Source organism: Leptinotarsa decemlineata, unplaced genomic scaffold (assembly GCF_025532065.1).
Source record: "Leptinotarsa decemlineata unplaced genomic scaffold, Ldec_3_MD MMD2_tig00000010_RagTag_RagTag, whole genome shotgun sequence".
NCBI lineage: Eukaryota > Metazoa > Arthropoda > Insecta > Coleoptera > Chrysomelidae > Leptinotarsa > Leptinotarsa decemlineata.
This window is the reverse complement of record NW_027412538.1, coordinates 6,296,822-6,322,836: the sequence shown is the minus strand read 5'-3', so window position 1 is coordinate 6,322,836 and position 26,015 is coordinate 6,296,822. Positions and strand designations below refer to the sequence as shown.

Here is a 26,015-nt window from a genome sequence, read left to right as displayed (position 1 = left end):
TAGCGCTTCTTCATTCAATCCAGAAATTGGAATAAATCTATCAGATACTTACAGATTAGACGACAGATCTTCATTCAGTCCTTATCACATTCCTCAAAGTACCATTCTGAGAAAGATACTAGATCTTCTTCAGGAAACACCTGGCGTGGACCACATACCTACCTGTTTTTTGAAATAATGCGCTCATGAAATGTCTCATATCCTATTTATTTCGCTCAATAAGTCTATCACAGGAGGTTATTTCCCAAAAATATGGAAAACTGCACTTGTAGTTTCCATCTTCAAAAGTGGTAATAAGTTATTGTTTGAAAACTATCACATATATCGAAACCTTGTTTCGATATAGGCAAGATAAATCATGCAACTCTGCTCGACAAGCTGGCAAAAATCAGTATACACGGGTGATTTGCTAAGATGGTTTCTGTCGTATATTACAAATAGGTCTCGGACAGTCACTCTGGAAATGTTCAGGTTTGAATAGATTAATTTTACTTACGTAGTTCTTCAGGGTTCCCATCTGAGGTCACTCCTCTCCAACATTTATATTAATGATATATCTAGTTGTTTCTTACCATACATGTACCAACAGTCAATGCGCATACAAAATGATATTGATAATCCTGCGAAATTCTGCGACAAAAACTCTCTATTCCTCAATCTTAAAAAATGCCACCCTATCACGTTTACAAGAAAAAAAAAATTTACCACCACCAGTGTCACATAAACAGGCAGCAGCTGAAGAAAACATCTGAAGTCAAGAAATTGGGAATATTATATGACCCTAAACTAGTATTTGACTGGCATATATACTATATTGCAAAAAAGCCAATGAGGTTCTTGGATTTCTGATCAGTACTTGTCACTACTTCAGTGATACAAACTTTGTTCATATACTTCATATGGCTTAAGTAAAAAGCCAGCTCAATTTTGCTTCAGTTATTTGGAACCTCTTCATATATCGTATATTGAAAAACTTGAATCTGTACAAAGCAAATTCGTCACCTATATCGATAGAAAATTCTTTCATAATCTCAAATAACTGATATAAAAAAATAATTGTTCAGACATTCCAAACAAATCAAAGTAAAGCTAATTACTATTTGAATTATTCCCTTAATAGGTGTTGTAAATCCTACAACTCAATATCCAAGTCAATAGATATAGACATATTTTCTAATTTCCTCGCAACCTTCATCACGTCTCCCAAACGTTCATATAATCATTTTCATGTCTAACTATTGTAATTTGCACTGCACTTGATTAACAATTGTTCATAACATGAAATCGCATATTATGTAATCAAATCAAATCATTTATTGTTATATTCACCTCATCATTCATGAATACTCTCTTTGGGTTTGTCCTGTTTTGTATTCCACTAGAAATAAATAATGAAAGAACTGATAGAATTTGAAAAAAGTGTGAGAACATTTGGAGTACCAAACGGTTTTCCTTAGTTTGTCTGTGAGCAGATACTCCTTGAATAAGTTTTCCTGTAGGTAAGATTAGGGGATGTGGAATCAAAAACTGCCTACTTCTTGAAATGAATTATAATACTTCAATTTTGAAAAAATAATGAATATGAAGAACTGAATTGAAAATTTTTACTGTCGTCGTTACACCAGAACTCAGAATTCAGTTCCAAAACTTTCATGGAAACAAAATTGACTATATTCCCCTGAAAAGATAGGAATCTTAATATTATAGGAAGAATAAAATTTCACCTCATATCGTGAGCCACATGTGAAAGAAGCATGAAAGTAAAAGAGAGACTTCAACAAAAATAGGGATAATTTCCGGAAAGTATTCAAAACTCCAATTTCAGAAATTGATATTTATAGAGAGGAGCATGACATTTGTTCACCACTTCGTAGAATTTTCTAAATAATCATATCACTGACCCGTAGTTATTTATAAAATACCTCGTCCTTTACTTTACGATTATGTCATTGATTCAAGTTATCATTATAGTCATTTAATTTTCTTATAGTTCATGATCCAACAATATAGTTTTTCTGTCTAGACTGGAATGAGAGAATAACGGAAAACTGAAAAGACGTGAACTCCCAAACAATGACTCAAGTGGATCTTTGACGTCTATATCTACACCGCCTCCAGCGGAGAGTCACTATTTTGTGGTCAAAGTAAGAAAAGATGACTGATTGTATCTCAAACACAAACAATCGATAATCGCATCACTTCCAATTCGTCAAAGCAAAACTCTTAGAAAATCTGACGCCTTGCGGAAACGACTTTCCGGATTGCAGACAACGTTTTATAGCCGTTTCCCCTTGAAAAAGGACGTTTTTCAATTGTTCTTCGAATCGTCGAAACAATAAATTCAGCGTGGTCAGTGAATCGTATCTGGCCCACTAGAGGGAGACCGTTCGCAATGCGCCAGTGCTACCACAACACATTAAGCCTTTATTATGGCATCCTTGCTACAGCACGGTCTTATCCCACAGGCACACCGTGTCTCTTAAGTGTTTTAATTCTTTTCGGGGCACACTGGATCTGGCTTAACTAACCGTTACCACAGCGAATTACGCCGGCTAATGCTTCTCATTTCGAACGGAAATGACGATTCCACTATTGTCTCGGATGGGACAATTCTTTTTCGGCGCGGAAAACATTAATTAAATTCCAGATCGTTGGAAATTGAGAGGTTATCGTGTAATCCGACGTCCTATGCCTTCTGCCTTCAGAGAAAATAATCAGTAACAGTTTAAACAGATATAACGTCAGATATGAATATCAAATGTGGGTGGTCTTCAGGATGTTCTTCGGTTCACCTCGTGAGTTGTCGTACCTAATATCTGAGTTCTGCTCAACATTGGACATTCACTCAAAAATCAAGAAGAAAGGTACCTAGTAGATGGGTTGGCGGAATATTTGAAACATGTATCAAGTCTGATCTCAGGTGTAAATAATGACGAGCAAAGTATTCAAATGAACGGAAAACACGAAATTAAATTTCCTATGTTTTTTTAACATGCTTTATTAGCTTCACCTATATGTATGTATGTATGTTTGTTTGTCTCTCAAGCTCGGGATCTATATTTGACAGAATTATCGACATTATTGCTGGATCTATTCGCGGGCAGATGGCGCTGTACGTAATATCCTTGATATATTTCGAACTCACTTTACACGTATTTCTTCATTTGAAAAAATTTTTTTTAATCAACATGTGCGCCTGCTGCCTTGGGCTTGATAGCTGATTTTCAGGGTCCTTTTCCGGAATCGGAAAATATCAATAGTTAGTTTTCTATATAAACAATATACGGCTGAATGATTCCAAAGTTTAGATAAAATAAAATAAATATACTTGTGATGCACTGTTTGGATCCTTTGGTGTAGTAATGAATATTACTGGAGTTTTTCCCAACACCAAATGGTTATTTCTAACACTTCGAAACATGCTTCGATCACTAAGTGATCATCTTCAAGAGGAAGATTAAACTTAAAAAATTAAATTAAACGCTCAAAATAACACCTCCTACAATTGAAGATTTTCGGGTAAAGCATAATAAACTTTGTGATAGAATTGAAAAATACCAGTGAAACGAAATTTTGAAATGAAATTTTAGAAGAAACAAAGCAAGCCAAGAGTTGAATTTGTTCTTCGAAACTGTTGAGAAGGATATCACATTGAAAATTCGGAAAGCGAACAAGAGAGTTAGAGAAAGGAAACATTTACCTCACAGGAAAACTTGAAGAAGAAAATGAAAGCAAAGAAATTGACATCTTCAGATTTGGATTGAAGCATTTAGTAGATGAAATTTCTTTCAATTTATGTTTAAGAACAAAAGAAAGAATCACAGGAATATCCTTAAGGTGCTCTTAGGGCGTTGCCTGTGCGAAAGTAACCATTCACGTTGGATTTGAATCGCTAGATATCGGTGGAATCAAATGTCCCAAGTCACACCTCCCGTGAAAGTATCTATAGAAGAGAGACAAATCTCCATCCTTTCTTCGATGTTCCAGACTATTAAGGTCCCTGTCTCCAATCAGGCAGATGGCTCTTTTCTGGATGAAATCCAGCAGCTTCAGTGTATGCTTGAGGGCGGAGCAATACTCCAAAGAAGGTCTGATCTGAGCATTATAAAGCAACAAAAGTTGCTGAAGTGTGTACAGTTTTCTGGTTCGAAATAATGTTCCAAGCTTTTGTGAAGCAGCCTATGCAGTTCCAGCTACATGATGATCCAAGACTTATTGGTGTCCATTTCACCCCTAACAAATTCGTCGAAGCAGAAGGCGGAATTGTCTGCCCTAACATTATTATTATCTTGTTCGAAGACATTCATCTCTTTGATAAAAAACGATGCCTAAGTTTTCATGGCATTCCATTGAACATGGTTACTTTCACCCCAATTGGAAATAATCTCTAAATTAAATTAAGATATGCAACCTCCTGCTGTGCGTAAAGATGTGTACCTGCAGCCTATGTCCTGGAATCCAAAACAATTGGAATAGAAGTGAAGGAAACAGAATTGAACAATTTCTATAAACTAGAAAAATCAGTCTCTTGTTCCATGAAGGTGGAGTTTGTTTCTCTTTAGAAAACGAAATACACTTTGATGCATGCCAGAAAACTACGCCCTGACATTGAACATTCGAGGATATACACTAGTGCAGTCATTGTTCACTGTGGTTCTGGTGTTGAATCTGGTCATTATTACGCATTGGTCAAAGACGAAATGAACTGGTTTAAGTTTAACGATAGTCGTGTCACTGGCGATGTCTTGTATTTATTGAAGCCTCTTAAGACACCCTATATTTTTTTTATGAAAGAGAGGAGAGGAGAGGAGAGGTGCTGCAGATTTTTCAGGATTTTCCTTCAGCTGAAAAAGGAAATACGCCATTGGAATCAATAAAGTCGCCCTGGAGTGCCAATAGTATTTGTTGTTGGTTCATAATTTCATGATTTGTATTATTTTCTTCTTCACTGGTGCAATGTCTTTTGAAAATTCGTTGCGACTCCAAACGTAGAAAACCTGTTGAAAGAATGCCTGTGGGACCGTTTTTTGCTATTTACAAATGTCACCAGTTTATGTTGGCATTGTTGTTCGTTCGAGGTATTTATTGAAATACTGACTTTCTATTTGGATTTGGATTAGTGTATGGCACGAAGGCCTTCTGCACAAATCAAACGCGTTCGACCTGCCTCGGGGCCTGATCCGGTGGATTCGGTCTATCCTGAAAGACAGAACATTTCTGTTCAGAGTAGAAGGCTCTCTATCTGATAACAGAGAGATCCTCACTGGAGTGCTACAAGGGGCCGTGCTCTCTCCGGCGTTGTATTCACTTCACACCAGTCACCTTCCGAGGCCCGAACGTGTGAAGATATCCCTATACGCCGATTATACGGCTCTTCTCTCGTCTTCCATGGATCGAGAGCTCGGCGTCGTCTATATGTAACGTGCATTGGACGACCTCGAGCGCTGGTACCTCGATTGGAAGATCCGAGTGAACCCGAACAAGACTCAGGCGATAACCATGGGAAGATTGCTATCTTCTCCGGCCAGAAAAGTGAGAATCTCTGGAAGGGAGATTTACTGGCAAGCGCGGGTAAAGTACCGCACATTATGTGCGTTAAGTCAAAGATCGAAGGTCGGATAGCAAGTCCGTGCCCTTTGATCACCAGAAATTCTGTAATGAGTTTGAAGAACAAAACTACCATCTACAATACGATGTTCAAGCCTGTTATCGTGTATGCTTCAGGCGTCTGGGGACAAGCGGCGAAATATAATGTATCCATTCTGGAGATATTGCAGAATAAGCTAATGAGGATGATTGAGAATGCTCCTTGGTTCGTGCGGAATGAAGCCATCCGCAGAAATTTGCAGCTACATTCCATTCGGCAGTCCAATCAGTCGAGGAATCGGCGAGTTTTTGATAGCGCGAAAACTTACGAAAGCCCGTTAGTTAGGGAAACTATAGATTATGCTGTAGACGACCCCTCCCGATATAGAAGGCCCCGTCGAATAAGGCCTTCATATCCCCCGTTAAAGGACGAATATATTTTTCATCCATCCCACCCCAGCCATGTAGGGGTACCCCGTGAAGAGCGGTACTGATGTCTGAGAAAAAAAGGGTAAGAGAGCTGGGCTCCAATCTGAATGAACTCAAGACGACGTGCAGGATTTGAATTATATATAGCGGAAGAATAATAGGGAGTAATAATGGTTCTTAAATGTTGGGTTTATGAACAGTTCAGTTGCTCTAAACGAAATTTGAGCTTTGATATGTGAGTACCAAACACATCAAAGTTTGTTGCCGATTGGGGTCACAGTGGGTATCAATTTGCTATAAACAGCCATTTGCATGACGAAGACCACATAGAAGGAGAACTAATTTTGGATGAATATTTCAAAATTAGAATCCATCATGGGATATCCAGTGAATTAGATATATCAACAAAACGACTCGTGAGCATTTTAACAAAAACTGTTTCTTTTCGTAATCAATCAAATTATTATACCTATATGAATCAACGAATTAAAAATATAGTAATTTCTCGGAATCCGAATTCTGAGTATGCTTTTTCAATTACTTAACTGGTGGTTTGAATGTGCAGGGTGAACTCAAAACATACAGAAAAATACGGTCTATATATTCACCACAAAATACTATCTCTATTCAAAAATGCGGTGAATTTTCATTTTACTCAAAAAATATGTATTTATTCATCATTTTCAATTTTGTCCCCTCCAAAATAGTGCACTTCTGATATAATATACTTCTTGGTATGTCCCTGAGCTTCACAACGATTCAGTTTTTATCTCCTCAGTCGTCACAAAACTCTGTCCTTTTATACGTTTGTACTCTCATGGGAACATGAAAAAGTCGCAGAGGAGCAAATCTGGGGAAACGGAGGGTGAATACTTCTCCATCTTCATACAAAAATGTAGATATCTTCCAAAGAAAGGAATTAAGTTGTTGATTACATTACTTTTCAGTACTGTCTCACAATGCTAAGTGTTCATATTTTCTATGAGTTATGTTAAAAAAATCCCCAGTATTTGTGATTTCAATTAAAATTAGCTGTTTAATCTCAGAAAATATTGTATTCTTAATTTGCATTATCTTCTGATACAATGTATCACAATGGAGGCTATTGATCCTAAATATTCGACGAGATAATACGCGAACAGAGTAATCACATCATAAATATCGAACTTTATTGGAAAGGTAAATCTTTCAGGCGAACGCCCAAACAAATTTTCTAATGAACAAATTAATAATTGAAGGGCCAATACCCTCCAGCAAGGATTTTCGTTATCTAAGTTAATTTAATTAACCGACAAGTTTCTGTTTCTCGTAAGAAATTAAAATCCGGTCGGCTGCCGATGCTACAAAGGTGCTCCGCACTCGTCAGACGTCTTCACGATCAATTAGTTTCGATATAGGATCTTCTCTGTTAGGTTTATTCAGTGGTATTTTCTGATCCAGTTTCGTGTTCGAGACGAAGGAATTTTCTCTGGATAATTGTTATATCAATATGGTTATAAATGCTACTTGTGAATCACTTTATCAAAATTAGATACTTTTGTTAGTTGAATCAGTTGAAATGTCTGTTGCCGATATTTCTGAGTTATCGGGTAGAAACGATTGGGTGTTTTCCGAATTTCTTAGTATACTCCCCTTATCTATGAGTGCACTATTTCTTATGGTTTTCATTTTCTCGTGATAGTTTAGTGATAGATATAGATATATTTATTTGATCATGTTATTAGTGAAAAACTAATACTTAGACAAAATGTAAATAAAAATAGTGAATTGATAGAAAAACTTTCTAATTGGAATGAATCATAGTTTACGTTAGGATGAATACTTTCTAGAAGTTCACATGCCGAATACACCAAAATGTATCGGATATCCTCTATATATTTTATTGGGTACAAATCACTAACGAAAGAAAAACAATAGATACTTTTCTTGGGTTGTCAATAGTAGTTTCAAATTACTTAGTTCACTCATCCTAATTACGGCAATTAACACAAAGACCTTTCAATTTTCATAAGAACAGATTTTGAATTCATTCCAGATCTGGAATTATTGATATTTTTTTTAGTTAGAAAAAACCGCATCAGCCGTAGCTATTAGTGATACATATATAAAATATATCTGAAATATGCAGGTATTTACATTACAGTTCAAATAAAATGTTACATTCTTTAAAAAATTCAATAATATTGTTCGTATTGGTATTTTGAAAAATTTCACTTAGGTCGAAGGGAATTTTATTGTTCAGTGTCTCAACTGTGAGGAGCGGGCACTCTACCAGAAAATGATAAACAGTAACAGGCATATTTCATCAGTTCGGACTTCCATTGTCTAATATAATATAAATTGATTTGATAACCCTGAAAAAAATCGAAAAGATTAACCGGAAATAACAATTTTATTAAACAAAAAAATGAAAATTAAAAAGAAATAAGATACAACAACAACCAAACAAATAAAAATTGAAATAATAATAAAAGCTGAAAATTTTGAAAAAATTGAAAATAGTATTGACAAAAAATTAAAAAATTAAAATTGAAAGATTTCAAACCAAGTTATATAACACCGTTTCGCTTGTTAATATCCACAATCGTCTTCGGGTGATAACTGGACTTATTCCTCCGAGATCTGACTATTTATACAAAGTTTTTAGGCATCCATTTGGATTGCAACCGAAATGGACAGAACACGTTAGTCAACTGAGCAAAAAACTCTGCAAGTTCCTTTATGCAATTCGAACCATCAAGCAGAACCTAGACGTATCAGCTGCCAAGACGGTCTATGTTGCCAACTTCCACTCCTCAATGCAATTCGGCATCGAATTCTATAATACGTATATTCTCAAAATAGTTTTCACTATTCATAAGAGGAGAACCGAACTGACGAGACCTGCAAACGTACATTTCTACCCAACAAGAAATCAAGATTTTTTTACTACCCACATACAGGTACGACAGATCAAGAAGAAGGCCACTTTACACAGGAATTACACTGACAAATTCAAATCACTTTCAAAAAAAAATTCAAACGTGAAGTTAAAAAATACCAGAAACAGTACACCTATTACAACCTGGATGAATTTTTTTAATCAATAAACCCTTGAAAATGTGTTACGTTGGCGAACTCTGTTGAATTTTGATAGCACTCGTTATCTGATATTATTCACATTTATTACATTATATAATTATCATCGGGACCAGCCCTATACTACAGATACATTTTAGTTTTTATTTCTACCACTGTTATATATTTTGTACCCTCTAGGTTGAAGAAATCATATCAATTGATAATAGTTTCTTTCAAGCCTTTTTAGGCCGAAATACCGCAACAAATTCAAACAATGTATTTGGGATAAATGTATATGTATTCATGTAAGTTGTATTTCACAGAAATAAATGTTCTGTTCTGTTCTATAGATCATTCGAGTGCTTTCACCTATCCATTCTTCCCTCTTTCCGCTTCATTGGTTTTGGCAGGAGTTGGTCGTTTTTTGCTTGATTAGAGGTTTCCATATGTCACGTATCTCTACGCTAGCTTGACTAAAAGTGGAGAGATTCCAAGTCACGTTAGTTCACGACGTTTCGATTGTTAGTATCTACAATCGTCTTCGGGTGATGACTGGACTGATTCCTCCGAGAGATGACTATTTATAGGTCGTTCGGTACTTTCACTTATCCCCGCTTTCCATTTTCCGCTTCACTGGTTCCGTGGGAGATGACCGTTTTGGCGGGAGTTGGCCATTTTTCGCTTGATGATGGGTTTCCATATGTTGCGTATTTCTACGCTAGCTTGGCTGAATACGTTGTTGGACAACATGTATGCGGCTTCCTTGAATTTTCTCCTAAACCAATGTTCCTCTCTGTGCAAGATCTCAGCTTGGGACCACTTGATGTTGTGTTGATGGGTCCAAACGTGGTCTGCTATTCCTGATTTGCTGGTTTCCCCTCGCTGTGTGTGTTTCTTGGCAATGCGAACTTTCAATGGCCTCTTAGTTTCACCGATGTATGATTCTCCGCACTCGCAGGGTATCCGGTACTTTGAAGATTAAAAATAAAAATAATTTTTTTATTGTGTATTATAAACGAGAACACTATTATCCACAAAAATTTTCAAAAATTATGTTTTCGGTAACACTCTTGGCGTCTTTCAAAGCACGATTCATTTTTTGCAGAGCACTCAAACTAACATAGTGAAACAAAAGTTGAAAGGCATTGGTTTGAAAAGTTGATTTATACCCACCCAGACACAAAATTCAATCCCATTGAAAATACTGAATTTAAAATTTTACTTTCCATTTAGAAAGTAGGATAATATGATTTTAATGCTATGAATGAAAATATTTTTGTTTCTACTAGTCAGTTTATTATTACGACCGGTTTCGGGTTTTATCCCTTTATCAAGTATAAAAGCTAACTAATACATTTGAAATCTGAAAACATGGTTATATGAGGAGTTTGTAGGTAACCTTAATGGCGAGGTAATTGAATGAACAGGGATGTCAATTATAAAATTCAACACTGGAGATTAAATAAATTACCGGAGTTGTCATACTAATGAATTCCATAGTGGAGACCTAATATATCGAGTTGCTCGTTAAGGGTTATATTTCGGGGTTTCAAATGATTTATTAATTCCAATGATTTTCAACGAATGAATTTTCTTCCCTTTATCACATATGTATAGAATTTTGAGATTATTTTTACTCATCTTTTCTTTGGATTCTTGCAGAGGTTCATACATTATAGATTTTTTTTTTCCATACGGACGTGTTCACGGAACCTTATATTAAAATTTCTACCGGTTTGGCCTATATATAGTGCAGAGCATTCCACATACTCTATACAATATATACCTGTTTTTTTATTGTATCTCGTTTGGGTTTTGCATCGAACAGAATTCTGCCTAAATTATTATTACACATGAAAGCTGTTATTTGTATTTGGAGAAGTAATTTCGGATTCTTTTTGAAAGTTTTCCTGAGTAATCAATGCTATTTTATGTATTAAGCTATCTGATATTTGGGTATACAAAATTACAACAATTTTGTTTGGACAAAAATCTACAATGTATGAACATCTGAAAAAATCAAAACACAACATATGTAAAGATAATCTCACACTCCTAAACATGTGTAATGAAGGGAAGAAAATGAATTCGTTGGAAGCCATGGAAATTAATGAATTAATTGAAAACCCGAAATAAATAACCCCTAAGGAGCAACTCGATTTATGGAGTTATCCACATTTGAATTTATAAGTTTGAGAATCCCGGTGATTTCTATTATCCCCAGTATTGAATTTTCATAGTTGGCATACCTGTTCTTTCAATCACGTCCCCATCCAGCTTACCTACAAACTCCCTATGTAACCACGTTTTAAGATTTCAAATGTATCAGTGAGTTTTTATATTATTTGATACTAACACAAGTGTTATTAATATACTCCAACATATACTTGACATCAAAACAAATATGCAACAATGGTTCCTTCCAAGTATCATGTTCAATAGAAAAAATGTATAAAGCAATATCCTGAAAACGAGAAATGTTTGTAGTGTCTTGATTGCCACAATAATAGTTCCTTCTCAGTCATGCCGAACGGAAATCAATGATGTTTTATTGAATGAAAATAAGTCGCAATATTTATAATCAAAACTGTCATTTGATATCAAACTATACCTGTGATCTCGTTTGCCTTGGATGTCGATTCATTAACAAGCGGAACATGATTAATTGGATTCAAATTCTCTTGATACATGGTGTTTTTCAGGGCTGCATTGAGATGAGTATCACTGACAAGTTTCATGAAAAATTGAATTGAACAACTGAAGAATGAAATAAGATGAAGAAGGTTTCAATTGAATCGATAATAAAAACATTGATGGAAAATTATACCCGCTGGGCCTATATTCCTGACCAATTCAGAATTATCCTTGATTTAATAAGCCTGAACAAAATATTTGAATATTTCGTTCATTTCATTTCAATTTCTCTCAATGTCGGCAGCCGGTTCTGGATTACTGGCATATTCTCGGTGCATTTCAAGTGCCCAGAAGGCGCCACAACTCAATACCCCACATAGCAATAGATATTCCAGGTATATTTTATGAATATACATTTAAGGATATTGTATTATGCTATGAATATGCCATGGATATATATATCTTCTGGAGAATATTCCCTGGAAGTGCTCCTGGCGAACCTTTGATATATTCTAAGAATATTCCTTGGGAATATTCTTGGAATATCTTATAATATTCTTAGAATATCTAAGGTATATTCTATTAAGAATATTCCAGGAATAGAACCCGAGGAATATTCATAAAATATTTAGGATATTCTTAGTTTATTGTAGGAATATACAATAGAGAAACACCATAGAATATTCTTTAAATATATTTTATGAATATTCTAGGAATATTTGGAATATTCCAAGAATGTGACGAGTAACCGCTATTAGGCATGTATATATTGCATTTTGATACAAGATTCACAAAAGTAATAAAACACATAATATTCATAAACAAATATATTTTAAAAACAATATACACTGAAATATTTGACGTTTCAACCAATATTAAAAATAAAAAATCTAATTCAAAATATTTATTCACTGAATAAAATATTCCTGAATACTGTCATATTACAAATATTAGAAATGTATTCAAATTAGGATATTCCTACTCTCAAACAAATGTATACTAAAAAATATACTAAAATAACAACTCTGTGAATTCATCAGCACTAATTAAAAAATAATAAATATATCATTTCATTGAAAAAGAAAAAGTGTATTACATCAAGAAATAGGTTAGGTTAGGTTTCTCACTTAGAAAAATAAACCCGCAAATGAAGTATTTAAAATGAGTAGTATGATGGGTTCTTCAATGAATTTCACTTACTTAAAGTTATTCAAACTTTGCTCACCAGAATAGTTTTCCTTATATTTGTCCAACAATGCATCAGCCAGTGTTTCAATAGTAATACCTGGAACAAAATGTACATTAACGTTCATTATCACTATTTGAAAGTGGCACAATAAAACTGGAATAAAAATCAAATAGATATTTTTCGCATAGGTTAGTCATGAACATTTACAACATTTTATGACTTGGAGAGCAACTTGCATTGTCTTGTTGAAAAGTAATCATTACGTTTTCAGTTCCTTGGCGCACCTGCCTGTACCAGGTACCACTCTGTTTCCTTTTGGGCAAATTGATACTATCTTGAAAACGAGTGATAAAAATCATGAAAACAAATGATACAAAAAAAATGTGTTATTCACTTACTTTTCTCTATTGAAGATACACAACTGTACTTAGTCAAACCAACAAATCCCACACACCAACTCTCCTCGAACCTAAAATGAGGTATAGTAGGTTAATCACCATGACTTTACTATCGATACTTTTGCATTTTACTTACTTTTCTTGAAGACTGAATAGATGCAACTCTCCTGTTTGAAGATCCAAAATCAAACTATTCGCTGTACTGCAAATTGGACAACCCCAAATTATAAATGGTACACTGAACGTGACAGAATTATACTTTGATAATAACACCAACACACCATGCATTACACACGCGAACCTGCCACGTCAACCGCCATGTTGAATCAAATGTCGAATTTAACGCAAACGCAAATGTACCATGCATTAAGGGACAGCCGCTTTCACAGAGCTTATTCGACTGTCGCGCGCTACACTTCAATTGACCAATGAGAAACGTTTACTCAAATTATTCACTTCCCCATTTCTCTGTTTCCTGGATTTTTCGCTTTGTAATTAAATAATTTCAAATACAAAAAGACAAATAGGATGAGAATTAACCAATTTATTGATGCAACTGGTTCATTTATTGGCCCATTCAAATTTTTTTGTCGTTTCCAACAGTTGCTGTTGGAGCAATTCATCCAGAATCTTTGCGTTGAGTTCAAAACTGGTTAACACTATCAGGGTTATATACATTAGGTTATGCATTCGATTAAGATCTTCAAATATTTTTGTTTTTAATAATATTGAATTTTTGGATACGTTATTATAAGATAATTCAAAATTCCATTGTATAGAATATACCAAAATATACCGTGGGGATATATTCTAAGAATATATCATATGGTATATTCGATCGACAATATTCTTAGAATATTCAAGGGAGAATAATCCATTTATAGACATTCTATGCACATTCTTTCGGGAATAATCCTGCCATATTCATTCAAGCATATTCTATGAATATTCTAAAGGCATGTATATATTCCAAGAATATTCTATGAATATTTGGAATATATACGGTCGTTTTATGATATACAGGGAATATTCCATGAATATCTAGTGCTGTGTGGGACGATGAATATTTATTGCTTTGTTTGCACAGCGATTTAATTGAGGATATAACTTTATTCATAATTATGCAATAATTTATTAATAAGAACATAGGCCTTCAGAGCCGGAGCCACGATTAAAAAGAACAAAATGCAAACTAGTAGGCCGTGGTCGAATGGAACCTGAAGTACCAAACGTTTCGTCTGGCACTGCGGCAGATATCATCAGTTGTATATGCGTTTACTGTGAGAAAGTATGAATTTGTCTGATTGTGGCACAATGGACTTACATCATGTTTCAGATCATTTTCTAGTTCATTGTTATGCTTTAAAATCATTGAAAAACACAACATGGTAACGCGAACTCTCCTAAATTTTAAAAAGAGTTACAATCAGTCTATTGAGATCTCATGTTTCTTTCAGAAAACATTGATAAAAAAATCACTTTCTTTCATTTTCAAATCCACACGTTGTTCAATAGTCATGCACCATATGTCACGAAGAATTTTACCAAACCTTATACCTCACGGATGACAAACAATGTGAAGCTCATGATGGAAATCCCTATTAATATTATAAATGCGAATGTAAGTTTGTTTGTTACGGTTCCACGCGAAAACTATTCAACCAATCATAATGACATGAAATTTTGTACACATGTTCTTGGAGGTTTCAGAAGTAACATAAGATACTTTTCATTTAAAAAAAAAATATTTTTTATGTAAGATAAAAAAATTGTCAAAAAAACTCAAAATCTAGCTACTTTTTTGGTATGTTAGATTAGGATAGTTTAGGTTAGGTTATGTTAGGTTAGGTTAGGATAGGTTAGGATAGGTTAGGATAGGTTAGGATAGGTTAGGTTAGGTTAGGTTAAGTTAGGTTAGGTTAGGTAATAATTTTTAAAAATTGATAATCCCAGCCAATCATTAAAATATAGTTCTCTTATTGATTCATTTCTACTGTACCGACACTATTAATGGTATAAATGCGAGCGAATCCGCGGTTGAAAGCTAGTAAAAGATAAAGGCAGAAATAAATTCAGAAAAACCGGTGAAGCTGAAGGTTGGAATTATTACACAAAACTCTAAGAAACTTTACCAATTCTTCTATCGAGCGAGAAAAAAAGGCTTATCTCGAGTACATCGCCTCTAATAAAAACTCGATATTCACAATAAGAAACCTATATTGAATCTTTCGCGAAAACGGTGTAATAAGGTTGACCCAAATCTGGAACAATTTGACAGTAATAATGTGAATGATTCCATCACATCACTTCTTGAATTGACATTGATCACGACAAATGAATTATTGAATAGAACTGGCCGATACTTGATGAAAATCCACATTAAAAAAACTAATTTATACAGTTTATTGTATGATTTTCACTATTGTGAACATCATAAAATGAACTGAATCAATTAGTGTTTTTTCAACAATGAATTTATCAACCTTTATGTCACAAATTAAAAGTAGATCAAAAGGTATAAATGCTCTCGATAATTTTTTTCCAAACCTCTGCTGTCCATGTATAGTACCAATTATTTTACATATTATAAACTTTTTTTAGAGAACAAAGTTTTCCAAAGTATGTGGAAGCAGTATATCGTGGTACCATTACCCAAAATTGAAGCAACTCAAGAATTGAAAGACTTGCATCCTACAAGTCTTCTCCCACTTCTTTCTGAAATTTTGGAAAAGGCTTTTCCTCAACAACTGACGATCCACCTTCGAAACAATAATGTACTTCCAATCATGCAATCTGGTTTCAGACCAAACTATAGCCGTGCTACAGCTTATAATGGAATTTCTCAAAGCACTTTGAATTTTTTCGATTCATATCTCTTGCATAGACAACAAATTGTTAGAGTGGGTAACGACATATCAGATTTCAAGAAAACTTTCCACAGGGTTCAATCCTTGGTCAATCCTTGGTCCTTGGACCTATCCTCTACATGATTTACACCTTCCATTTGACAATCTCTTTGAAAAAACTCAAATATCATATGTATGCCAATGATACACTGTTGTATTATTCTTTCACCCCTGACTCTGTACAGTGTACAGCATAGGGAAAATATCATTATTGAGGATTTGAATCAGGATTATTAACTCTTTTTGGTCTGAATTGGATGATCTGGACACCAAAGACATTTGGTTTTAGCAGAACGGCACTACGTGTCACACAGCTCATAACACATTGGATATTATGCACTAGCGATTTGAGACATGGTCATCTCTCGTGGTGGTGAGGTGAACTGGCCACCAAGGTCGTACGATTTGACCCCCTCAGACTTTTTCTTGTATTTTTTCAAGTCGCAGGTGTTTGCGAATAAGTCACAAATCACAGCGGTCTTCAAAGCCAACATAACCTATCCCATTTCGGATGCGCTTCCCCAGAAGCCGTGACAGACATTTGAATGATGTTGTTTTCTACGTATGATGGCATCAATAGGGCTTTCAAACGAACAAAAAATTTCGAAAATATCTCACACACAGTGTTTTATTATAATTTATAGATAGGAAGCTCTTAACGAAGGCGCGTGTTTTTAGTTTTTCCATTAACCCAGAAAGTTCTATTTTTAAAAACCTACAAAATATTGAAGCCTTCGAATATTTTTTTGCAGTGGAATATTTTCAACTTAGCAGAAGTTTTCATTAAACGACATTTTTTTTGTGGAGAACTCAATATTTCATACTATTTTTTTGGAGTTCATAACCTTCCACAATCTGAAAAAATTAAAGTTGAATCAATTGATTCATCTTTAATTTTTATTCTTCCAGATTGGGGAAGGTTATAAACTAAAAAAGAAATATAAAACAGCAGAAGTCATTTTGGAAAGCAATCACCAAAATCACTCCTGACATTAATAAACATGAACTATCAAATGAATACAAAAGACCGATAAATAGCATTATGTATTTTATTTCATGAAACGCTTTGAGAATTAACCCGCCCCCGATTTGAATTTCAAATTGGCGCTGTTCTCCCGATTCCTTCTGCTCCCGGAAATTCCGATCGATGAAATCAAATCCGTATCAGATGTAACACAGATATTGCGTCTTTCAAATTAAAATGACATAGTAACGAGGTGGAGATTCACCATCTTCTCACATCACATGTTCAATTATTGCATTCATTAAAAAGTATTTGGTCAATCGTGAAATTTTCAGCTGCTGCATGTAACTTCTTATTTTTCTGGAAAATAAAGGTTTTGGCTTTTTACTTCTCCATCTTTATGAAAAAATGTGGAAGTCTGACAAAGAAAGAAAGGACACAATCAATTTCAGAATAAATTTTTCACAAAGATGTGTAGATTATGTGAATAAGTGACTTTCAGACACAAACTGGAAGAAAAAGCCTATCGAAACGACTACTTTCATTAAAACATTGAATTACACAAAATAACATATTTTGGAAACAACTACTTTGATATGAACATAAAATTGTTCAAAAAACACTTTTTTTTATTCAGTTTTTACTCCCAACATTCTTTTTGGAATTGAATCAGATATAATTCAGAGGATTACTACACAATACAGCCGTGTTAGTCGCCGCCGGGTTAGTCGGTGGTTCAAGCCGCAGGCTGAACTATCGATTTTCACATTAACGGAAAAACACATTTTAAACATAGTTTTTTAAACGTGTCCCGTGACTTGTCCGCCATTGAGGATGACGGTATTTCATATAAGTGAAATTTCACCTCCTCCATCTACTACATTGAGCAGTAATCCTGTGAATGATATTTGATTCTATTCCATATAGAATGTTTGGAGTGCAAACTGCATGGAAAAAAGTGATTTTTGTACGATTCAATATTCATATAAAAGTAATTTCGAAGTTATTTTTTCTTTCCTGTAATTGAATGTTTATATGAAAGTAGGCTTTTTATTGATTCGAAATGATTCATATCACTATATGCCTGTAGCCAGTCAGTTCCATTTTTGGGACGTTTTTCACAGAGAAACTTTTCAATTAAACTTTAATTCGAAGAAAGGAAGGAAGTAATCAATTTTAAAATGAGTAACTCTATACATGGATGTGAAGATCATACAAAGAAGTAACTTTCAGACACTAACTGAAAGAAAGTTCTCCTGAAACAGCTACTTTCATATAAACATTGAATTACACAAAATAAAAAAATCCTTTCGAAAGAAGATATCATTCACATGAGTTCTACTATAAATGAATGATAACAAATTGCACTTACATGGAACACTGTCATCCTCACTGGTATACATCGATGTTTCGCCTCAAGACACTTGCTCTTAGGCTCTTTAGTGCCAAATTCATTCATGAATTGCGATTTTCAATGTCACGGAATAAGCTTGATCTGCTTATGTCATCGATGACATCGTAATGACATTCATTCACTTATTTAATTCAATCCCAGCCAAGAGGAATCTTATTTGAATTGGAGGGGTTATGTTTTTAGGAGTGATTCATTTTTGGGAAAGTAAGTTTTTGGCTTTTCACTACTACATCTTGATACGAAAAAAAGGATGAGGGAATGTTCCAAAGAAAGGAAGGAAGTAATCAATTTGAAAATAAGTAACTCTTTACATGGATGTGTAAATCATGCAAAGAAGTAACTTTCAGACATAAACTGAAAGGAAGTCCTCCTGAAACAACTACTTTCATATAAACATTGAATTAAACTAAAAAAAATTCCTTTCGAAACAAATGCTTCTATATGAACATTGAATTATACAGAAGATACTTTTCTCTACTCAGTTTGTATCAAGATGGAGTAGTAGCAAGCCAAAAACTTTCTTTCCCAAAAATATATCATCACTTCACCTAAATAATTTCAATATCCATATTGATGCATGAACGTCTCGAACGTGAGTGCCATAGTTATTAGGTACGTGAATATATAGTGGATATTAGTATAAGTAAATCTGTTATCAGGTCAGAAGGTTTTCAATTTCAAATAATATGTGAAAAAAAACAAAAGTCAATAATATCATCAAAATTATATCTGTTTCTGGACAGCCGAGAAAAATATTCCGTTGATTCGACTAATATTGACTCATTCTCTTTCAAGTAACCATTTACTCCAAAATATCTAAGGCTTTCCAGATATTCATTCAAACTAGGTATACACAAACGAATACACATGAAAAAGTTGAAATAACAAAACTTCAGCTCCTAATAATGGTCACCCAAAGTAATACTATTCCACCTACTTATTTAGGTGTTTTCAAATTTCTTTATAATAAACAAATGAATTCTGAAAGGGGAATCTCATCTGATAACCTCATATTCACCTTGACACTTATAATCCCTACAATCGGTAAATATTGTGAAGCAGAATATTTGTAATACATATTGATGTTATACATATGTATGTTTTTTATTAATCACCTTCATTCACACTCAGGCTGACATGGATAATTGTTAATGCTAACTTGCTGAATCGACATCCGGCGATACGCAATTCTCAAAACGACGACACACAGACTCTTTATATTTTTTGGTCTATTGTCGTATTATGTGAACAGATGTAATTACAGTTAGTGTCAAGTATAATTTTGTAACTGTGCAACTCAAGTGAACATAGTACTGAGTCCCTTTTCTATAAAAAATAATTTTTAAAAATTTTTATTTCCAAAATAGGATAAACATTGATATTTGCAAAGGTTATCAGTAAGGTTCAGATTAAATGCTCTGCGAAATAGAAATTGGAATGAAAAAATCATCTTAAGTGACTCATTCCTTCATAAAGCGTTATATTAAAATCGAATTCAAATATCACCCTGTTTACACTCGGCGAAATTTGGGTTATATTAAAGTATCCCACAGAGCACTGCTTAGCGTATCAGAAACAAGCAGACCAGGAGCATTCTTCAAAAATACAAGATTAAAGAGTGCTCCCTGGAGGAATTCTGGACGTAAATTGCGATGTACTTCACTGAAAAGAAAGTAAAATAATAGCCTTATTCGACATCATTTTTGGTACAGATAAAACAATGTCCAGGAATATTTTGATATTTATTTTTCTTCCAGAAAATGATCTCGTTCAAAAACCAGTACAAAAATAGCGATTTTTGTACTGGGTTTTGAAGGTGAAACGTAATTGATTATAAAAATTCGAAATTCCATAGTTTTGTGTGAGGTACCCTTTGAATAAAATAATTAATAGTTTTGAAAAACTAAAAAATACGCATTTATAGCAACATAAACTGAGGAATAAAGAATAATTCGAAACTAATTTAAGATTGTATTCAACATCGATCCTACGGTTTGATAACTAATGACTATCAATGAGTCTAAAATAAGAATAAATTTATTTACAAAAAAATTAATTTTGTTGTAAATAGCTCCTAACCGAATATTTATAACAATAGATATTTAGAACCCCACGCTTTTTTCATCAGTTACATCAAGCCATAGGACTTATTATCGATGTTGTACACAATCTTAAATTAGGTTCGAATTATTTTTAATTTTTTATTTTGTGTTTGTAGTGAAGCGTGTTTTTTTTTAGTTTTCTCATACTGATGTTTATTTTCACGTTTTAGTTTGGCTTGCTATTTCACGCCAATTTGTTTACATTTTTTGAGCTATTTAATATATAATGTTTTTATCGGTCAGTCTCAATACGACATCATTCATTATGAAGCAATGGGGAATGTTCCTCGATTTGTGTTATTACAGCAAATGCAAATTTTAACAAAATAAAGTTGAGTTTAATTCATGAGTTTCTCAAATTCACTTCGAAAAGTATTCAAATTGATGTTTCAAATGTTGGGTTTCAATTTTTAAAGGGATTTGTTTGTAACTCTCATATTGGCAACAGCGCCTATATCGAATTGAAATAATTAATACGTACCTAGATATTCTACTTTAAAAAAGGAAAATTATCTTTATAAATCAACAATTAAGGCAAAATATAAATTACAGTTCAATACCACCTCCACAAGCCACATAAACAACAGTTGTTTTGTTATTTATTTATATAGAGGAAGATAGGTTAGGTGCACAAAATGTCATATGTCACAGAGTGTCTCGGAACTACTTGTATCAAAATTGCTAGCTGTCATCACAACTGTGTTCTGTGTTGACCATCAATACTACCTATTGTGAATAGATTTCCATTCATCAATATTGATGAAAGCGACTTCAAAGCGACGACAGATGACTGGGGAAACAATATATTTAAACCCATTTTTTCAATCCATAAATGATATCATTTCAACAAGACCCAAGTGATGAACGGGTAATTACTTCCACTTCCAGAACGAACAATTATTTTCTGTTTGGTTACCATTTTGTATCCGGGGAGTTTTCATTCAGCTATAATATCCCAAGAACATTGATAACTAACGAAATAATTTTATCACAGTTTTCGAAAGCACGTTATTTGGTAACATGGTAATATATATGTTACCTAAAATAACATGCTTGAGGAAGTTGTGATAAAATTATGAGTAATTTATCAATGTTCGAGGGATATTCGGTGAGAAAATTTTTTGCAATTCGAACAAAATTATTTATTGAACACACAGTTATTAAAAGAACAATTCGTATAATGATATTCCGTTGATCTTGCTGTATTTGCCTCGGTTACTGCATAGGTGTTTCAAAGCGAGGAAGTGACATTTTCGAAATAAATTAAATTACTGAAATGTCAAACAACTTTATTGTGTTGGTTGCTTAGCAATGTCATGACATAAGTGATAACTACCCGTGAAAAATATCCATGGGTAGTTATCAGTGTAATGATGGTTTCATTGGTTATTTCGACACATATGACTAGAAATAGACAAATTTGATAGGATAATTTTTTTGGCAAAAAATTTTCATAATAATATTCAGCAAGCCCTGTATGAATGATATAATTTCTTCATTCTATTCGCCGCATTCCCACATCAATATTAAATCAAACATGCGTTTTAAGTACAGGCTACGTTAAGTTCATTGTTGATTCAGGGAATTTTATCATTAAGTATATATACAACCATAACGAACAGAAAGAAAACAAGACGATATCTTTAGTGTCGATCAATACAAGATAAAGCTTTATATTTTCTTCGCTGCTCTTATCATGTTTCGATTTAAGATGGTTGTACAGGTTGAGAAACGACTTGAGAAAGCAAGTTTATGCTTCAGAGGGATGCGTAATGAATTTTATAGATTTCAATCTATTTCGATTGTTTTTTTAGAAATGTATGTAGAATCAGAAAGTGTTCCTCTTTCAATAAATTACCATAACTAACGTTACTGCAGTTTCGTCCTATACGGACATTTTCAAAGTTATATATTAAAAGTTCCTTTTTATTTTTTGAACGTGTCAACTCAAATAAATGGAATTTGGGATAATGAAATCAATGCCTAAATATTTTGAAGTGAAATTGACAGATCTTGGGAAAAAAATTGACTGGAAAGAGTGATCTTGTGACACATCATTTTGAAGCTCGTAACGAATACTTTACAATCCTAGAATATGAAGTCAATATCTTCACCTACTACAAAATGGCGATCATTTAATAATTTCCTGAAGACAAACACATTAATATCGATATATCTAGAAATATTCCTTTTTATCTGTCATATGGCTTTTTCCAACAATCCAATAAATTTTGTTATTTCAGTTTATAAAAACGACAAAAAATGTCCGTACGACAATGAACATCATTGTTCAGTTAGGATATTCCAATTTAGTTTTCGGTTTCAATAGTAGAAATGTACCACGTCAATTATCTCTGAAATGGTCAATTCTCATCCATTGGAAGGAAAAATTGAAGCGATTTTCACTTACGGTGCGACGCGTAACTTTCACGAAACCGAAAGGCTTTTCAATGAACGTTCTCCGAATCGTCTTAGCTGTAGAAAATATTTGAGGGAACTGGTATCCAAATTCACAACTACTGGTAGTTTACATAACAAAAAGCTCCCAGGTCATCCATCCATTCCAGGAGAACAGCAAATGCAAATAATTGGTGAGATGGTAGTAAATCCTGAACAGTCTACATATTCCGTCGCGAATATTTGTGAGGTGTCTCCTTCTATTGTGGAAACTTCCGTAGAGAAATAGGTATCATTCATACAAAATTAAAATGGTACACCAATTAACTGAAGATGACCTCTATCGAAGAACATATTTCTGCGAAATCATGACGAAAACCATTGCAAGGCATCGTACCTATCTCCACAATATTCAATTTAGTGACAAATGTACATTTTTTTTAAACAACAATGTTCACAGACAAAATTGCCGTTATTGGAGTGACACCAACCCTCACATTTTCCAGAAAACACATACCCTATATCCAGAAAAAAATATCGTTTGGTCAGTAATGTTGGGAAACCATATTGTAGGACCTCTATTTATTGATCCAAATTTAACAACTGTATTTGAATATTCTGGAAACTACTGTTGGCCCTCTCATCACTGAAATCTTCGAAGCAAATCCTAATGAATTCGATATGGATATTGTATTCCAACAAGATGAAGCACCAGCACATTACTCCAGAAAAGTAAAAAACTATTTGGATACTACTTTTCCGGGTCGTTGGATTGGCCGTCGAGGTCTTACAGAATTGGCAGCCCTCTCGCCAGATTTGACACCTTTGGACTTGTTTTATGGGACTATTTGAAGTAAGACGTGTACGAAACTGAACCTGCTTCAATATTAGATATACTTACGGCAAAGAATAATAAATATTTGTAGATATATTGACGTTACTATATTCGAACATGTTCGGCGTGAAATATCGGATAGGCTGTTCTTATGTCGTGAAGTTCAAGAGAATCATTTCGAGCATCTTCTGAAGGGTGAAACCCTTCTATATTGAAAATCATACATCATATTGATCAGTTTTTAATATGGATTTTCATCAAGTATCGGCCAGTTCTATTGAAAGTTGAGTGTATCTATTCGAAACAGCAACAACAACAAACAAAGTCAAATCAAATAAAGGTAATGTAATCGGAATATAGTCTCATGGGGAACTAACTTCCTAAGAAAATATTTCATTATTCGTGTTCTACGGCACTGGAAATTTTAACATAAATTGCGATTTTCAATAACTAAACAATCAAAACAATCGATCATAAAAGGCAACACAAATTGTTGGAGATAAAACGGTGGCCCGACGAATCGAATAAACGAGAAACTTGTAGAGAATATTCGACAATAATTTGAAGTTCGGCTTCGTGGAATTTCATAACATCGGATTCTCGAACTGAATCAGTTTCCGGGACAACTCGCTATACTCGGAAAAATTGAGTTTCGTTTCGTTGAGAAAGTTTGGATATAATTGAAATGGATGATTGAGCTTGGGGCAAATTGGAGGTATATTTTCAGAGCAAGAGACAAAAAGCAGACCGGTAATGAGCTGTTATATCTGAGGACGAGCTGAAATATGAGAAAGTCGGAAGTCTGTTATTGACATTCTTATCAACTTCATTAAGAAAAAACGGATCGGTTCAAATAAACGAAAATTGTGAAGTGAAATTTCAGATGGTGAAGGTTTCAGTAACCTCAGAATGAAGGATGATATATAAATGGATAAATAACTGAAAATGGAATTAAAATTAATAATACAAGAAACACTTGAGTAGAATAGTCAAGTAAATTACATTGAATATGTTATTGAAGAATACAAAATCTTATCTGATCAGCAACATGGCTCATGAAAAGCTAGATCGCTTGAAACAGCTATTGCTAGTAAATTCGAGTTCATTAACAATATCATTGATAAGGGAAAGTATGTAGTCTCAATCTTATTTGATCTAGCAAAAGCCTTTGATTCAGTAAGAAATGAAATTATGATCAGTAAACTGTACAACATTGGTATCAGAGGATTCGTACTTGAATGGATTAGGTAAGTCATTTTTATCTGACAGAAAAATGGTTGTGACTCTGAATAAGACTGCATCACATATTCAAGATATTATGCTTAGTGTACCACAAGGTTCAATATTAGGACCGCTGCTGTTTTCAATCTATATAAATGATCTCCCGAAATATATCAAACATGGTTACAACGTAATGTTCGCAGATGACACTACCATATCAGTGTCTGGTAACACAATAGATAAGTAAGAATTCAATATTAACTCAGTCATGGACGCTATGGTTTCTTGGTGTGACAGAAACCAACTGAAACTGAATGCAAATAAAATAATTCACTTAGGTTTCTCCTTGAAAAAGACATTGAATCTTAATAACGTCCAACTATCTGATACAGCCAAACTCCTAGGTATGTACTTAGACAAAACCTTGTCTTGGGAGCCTCATATTGATCATGTGTATGAAGAATTGAATCAGGCAATGTTTGCAATACGTTAGCTCAAAGAGTTGCTGGACTGAGATGGTATCAAGACGGTCAATTATTCTTTGGCCTATTTTCACATGACTCAAAATATATTTCTGCTGTACTTCTGCTGGCGCAAGACCTGTATTTATTATACAAAAAAGAATCATGAGAATCATATTTGACATTGCGCCGAGATATAGATGTGGAGCTTTATTTTCAACATATAAAATAGTAACTTTACCCTGTATCTATATTTATAAAGCTCTGCTTCATGTTAGATACAACATAGTTCATTTCAATCACGAGTCAGTCACTCATAATTATGCAACACGAAGTAAACACTTGACCATCCCAAAACAAAACTTCGACATTCAAGGAATCTCTTCGGTATAACGGCATCATACTTTTTATTCAATTGC

General features: G+C 33.9%; 2 protein-coding genes across 4 annotated transcripts in view; both read right to left on the bottom strand.

Moving 5' to 3' along the window:
• LOC111507349 (nephrin) overlaps positions 1-26,015 on the bottom strand; it is an 862,168-nt gene that overhangs the window by 829,548 nt on the left and 6,605 nt on the right. The window lies entirely within an intron of this gene.
• Positions 12,537-13,765, bottom strand: LOC141480808 (uncharacterized). The gene is made up of 3 exons (XM_074171297.1): positions 13,433-13,765; positions 13,297-13,367; positions 12,537-12,994 (listed from the first exon to the last, which is right to left on the bottom strand). Exons 1-3 carry the CDS (start codon positions 13,582-13,584, stop codon positions 12,906-12,908), a joined length of 312 nt encoding a protein of 103 aa, XP_074027398.1. The 5' UTR covers positions 13,585-13,765; the 3' UTR covers positions 12,537-12,905.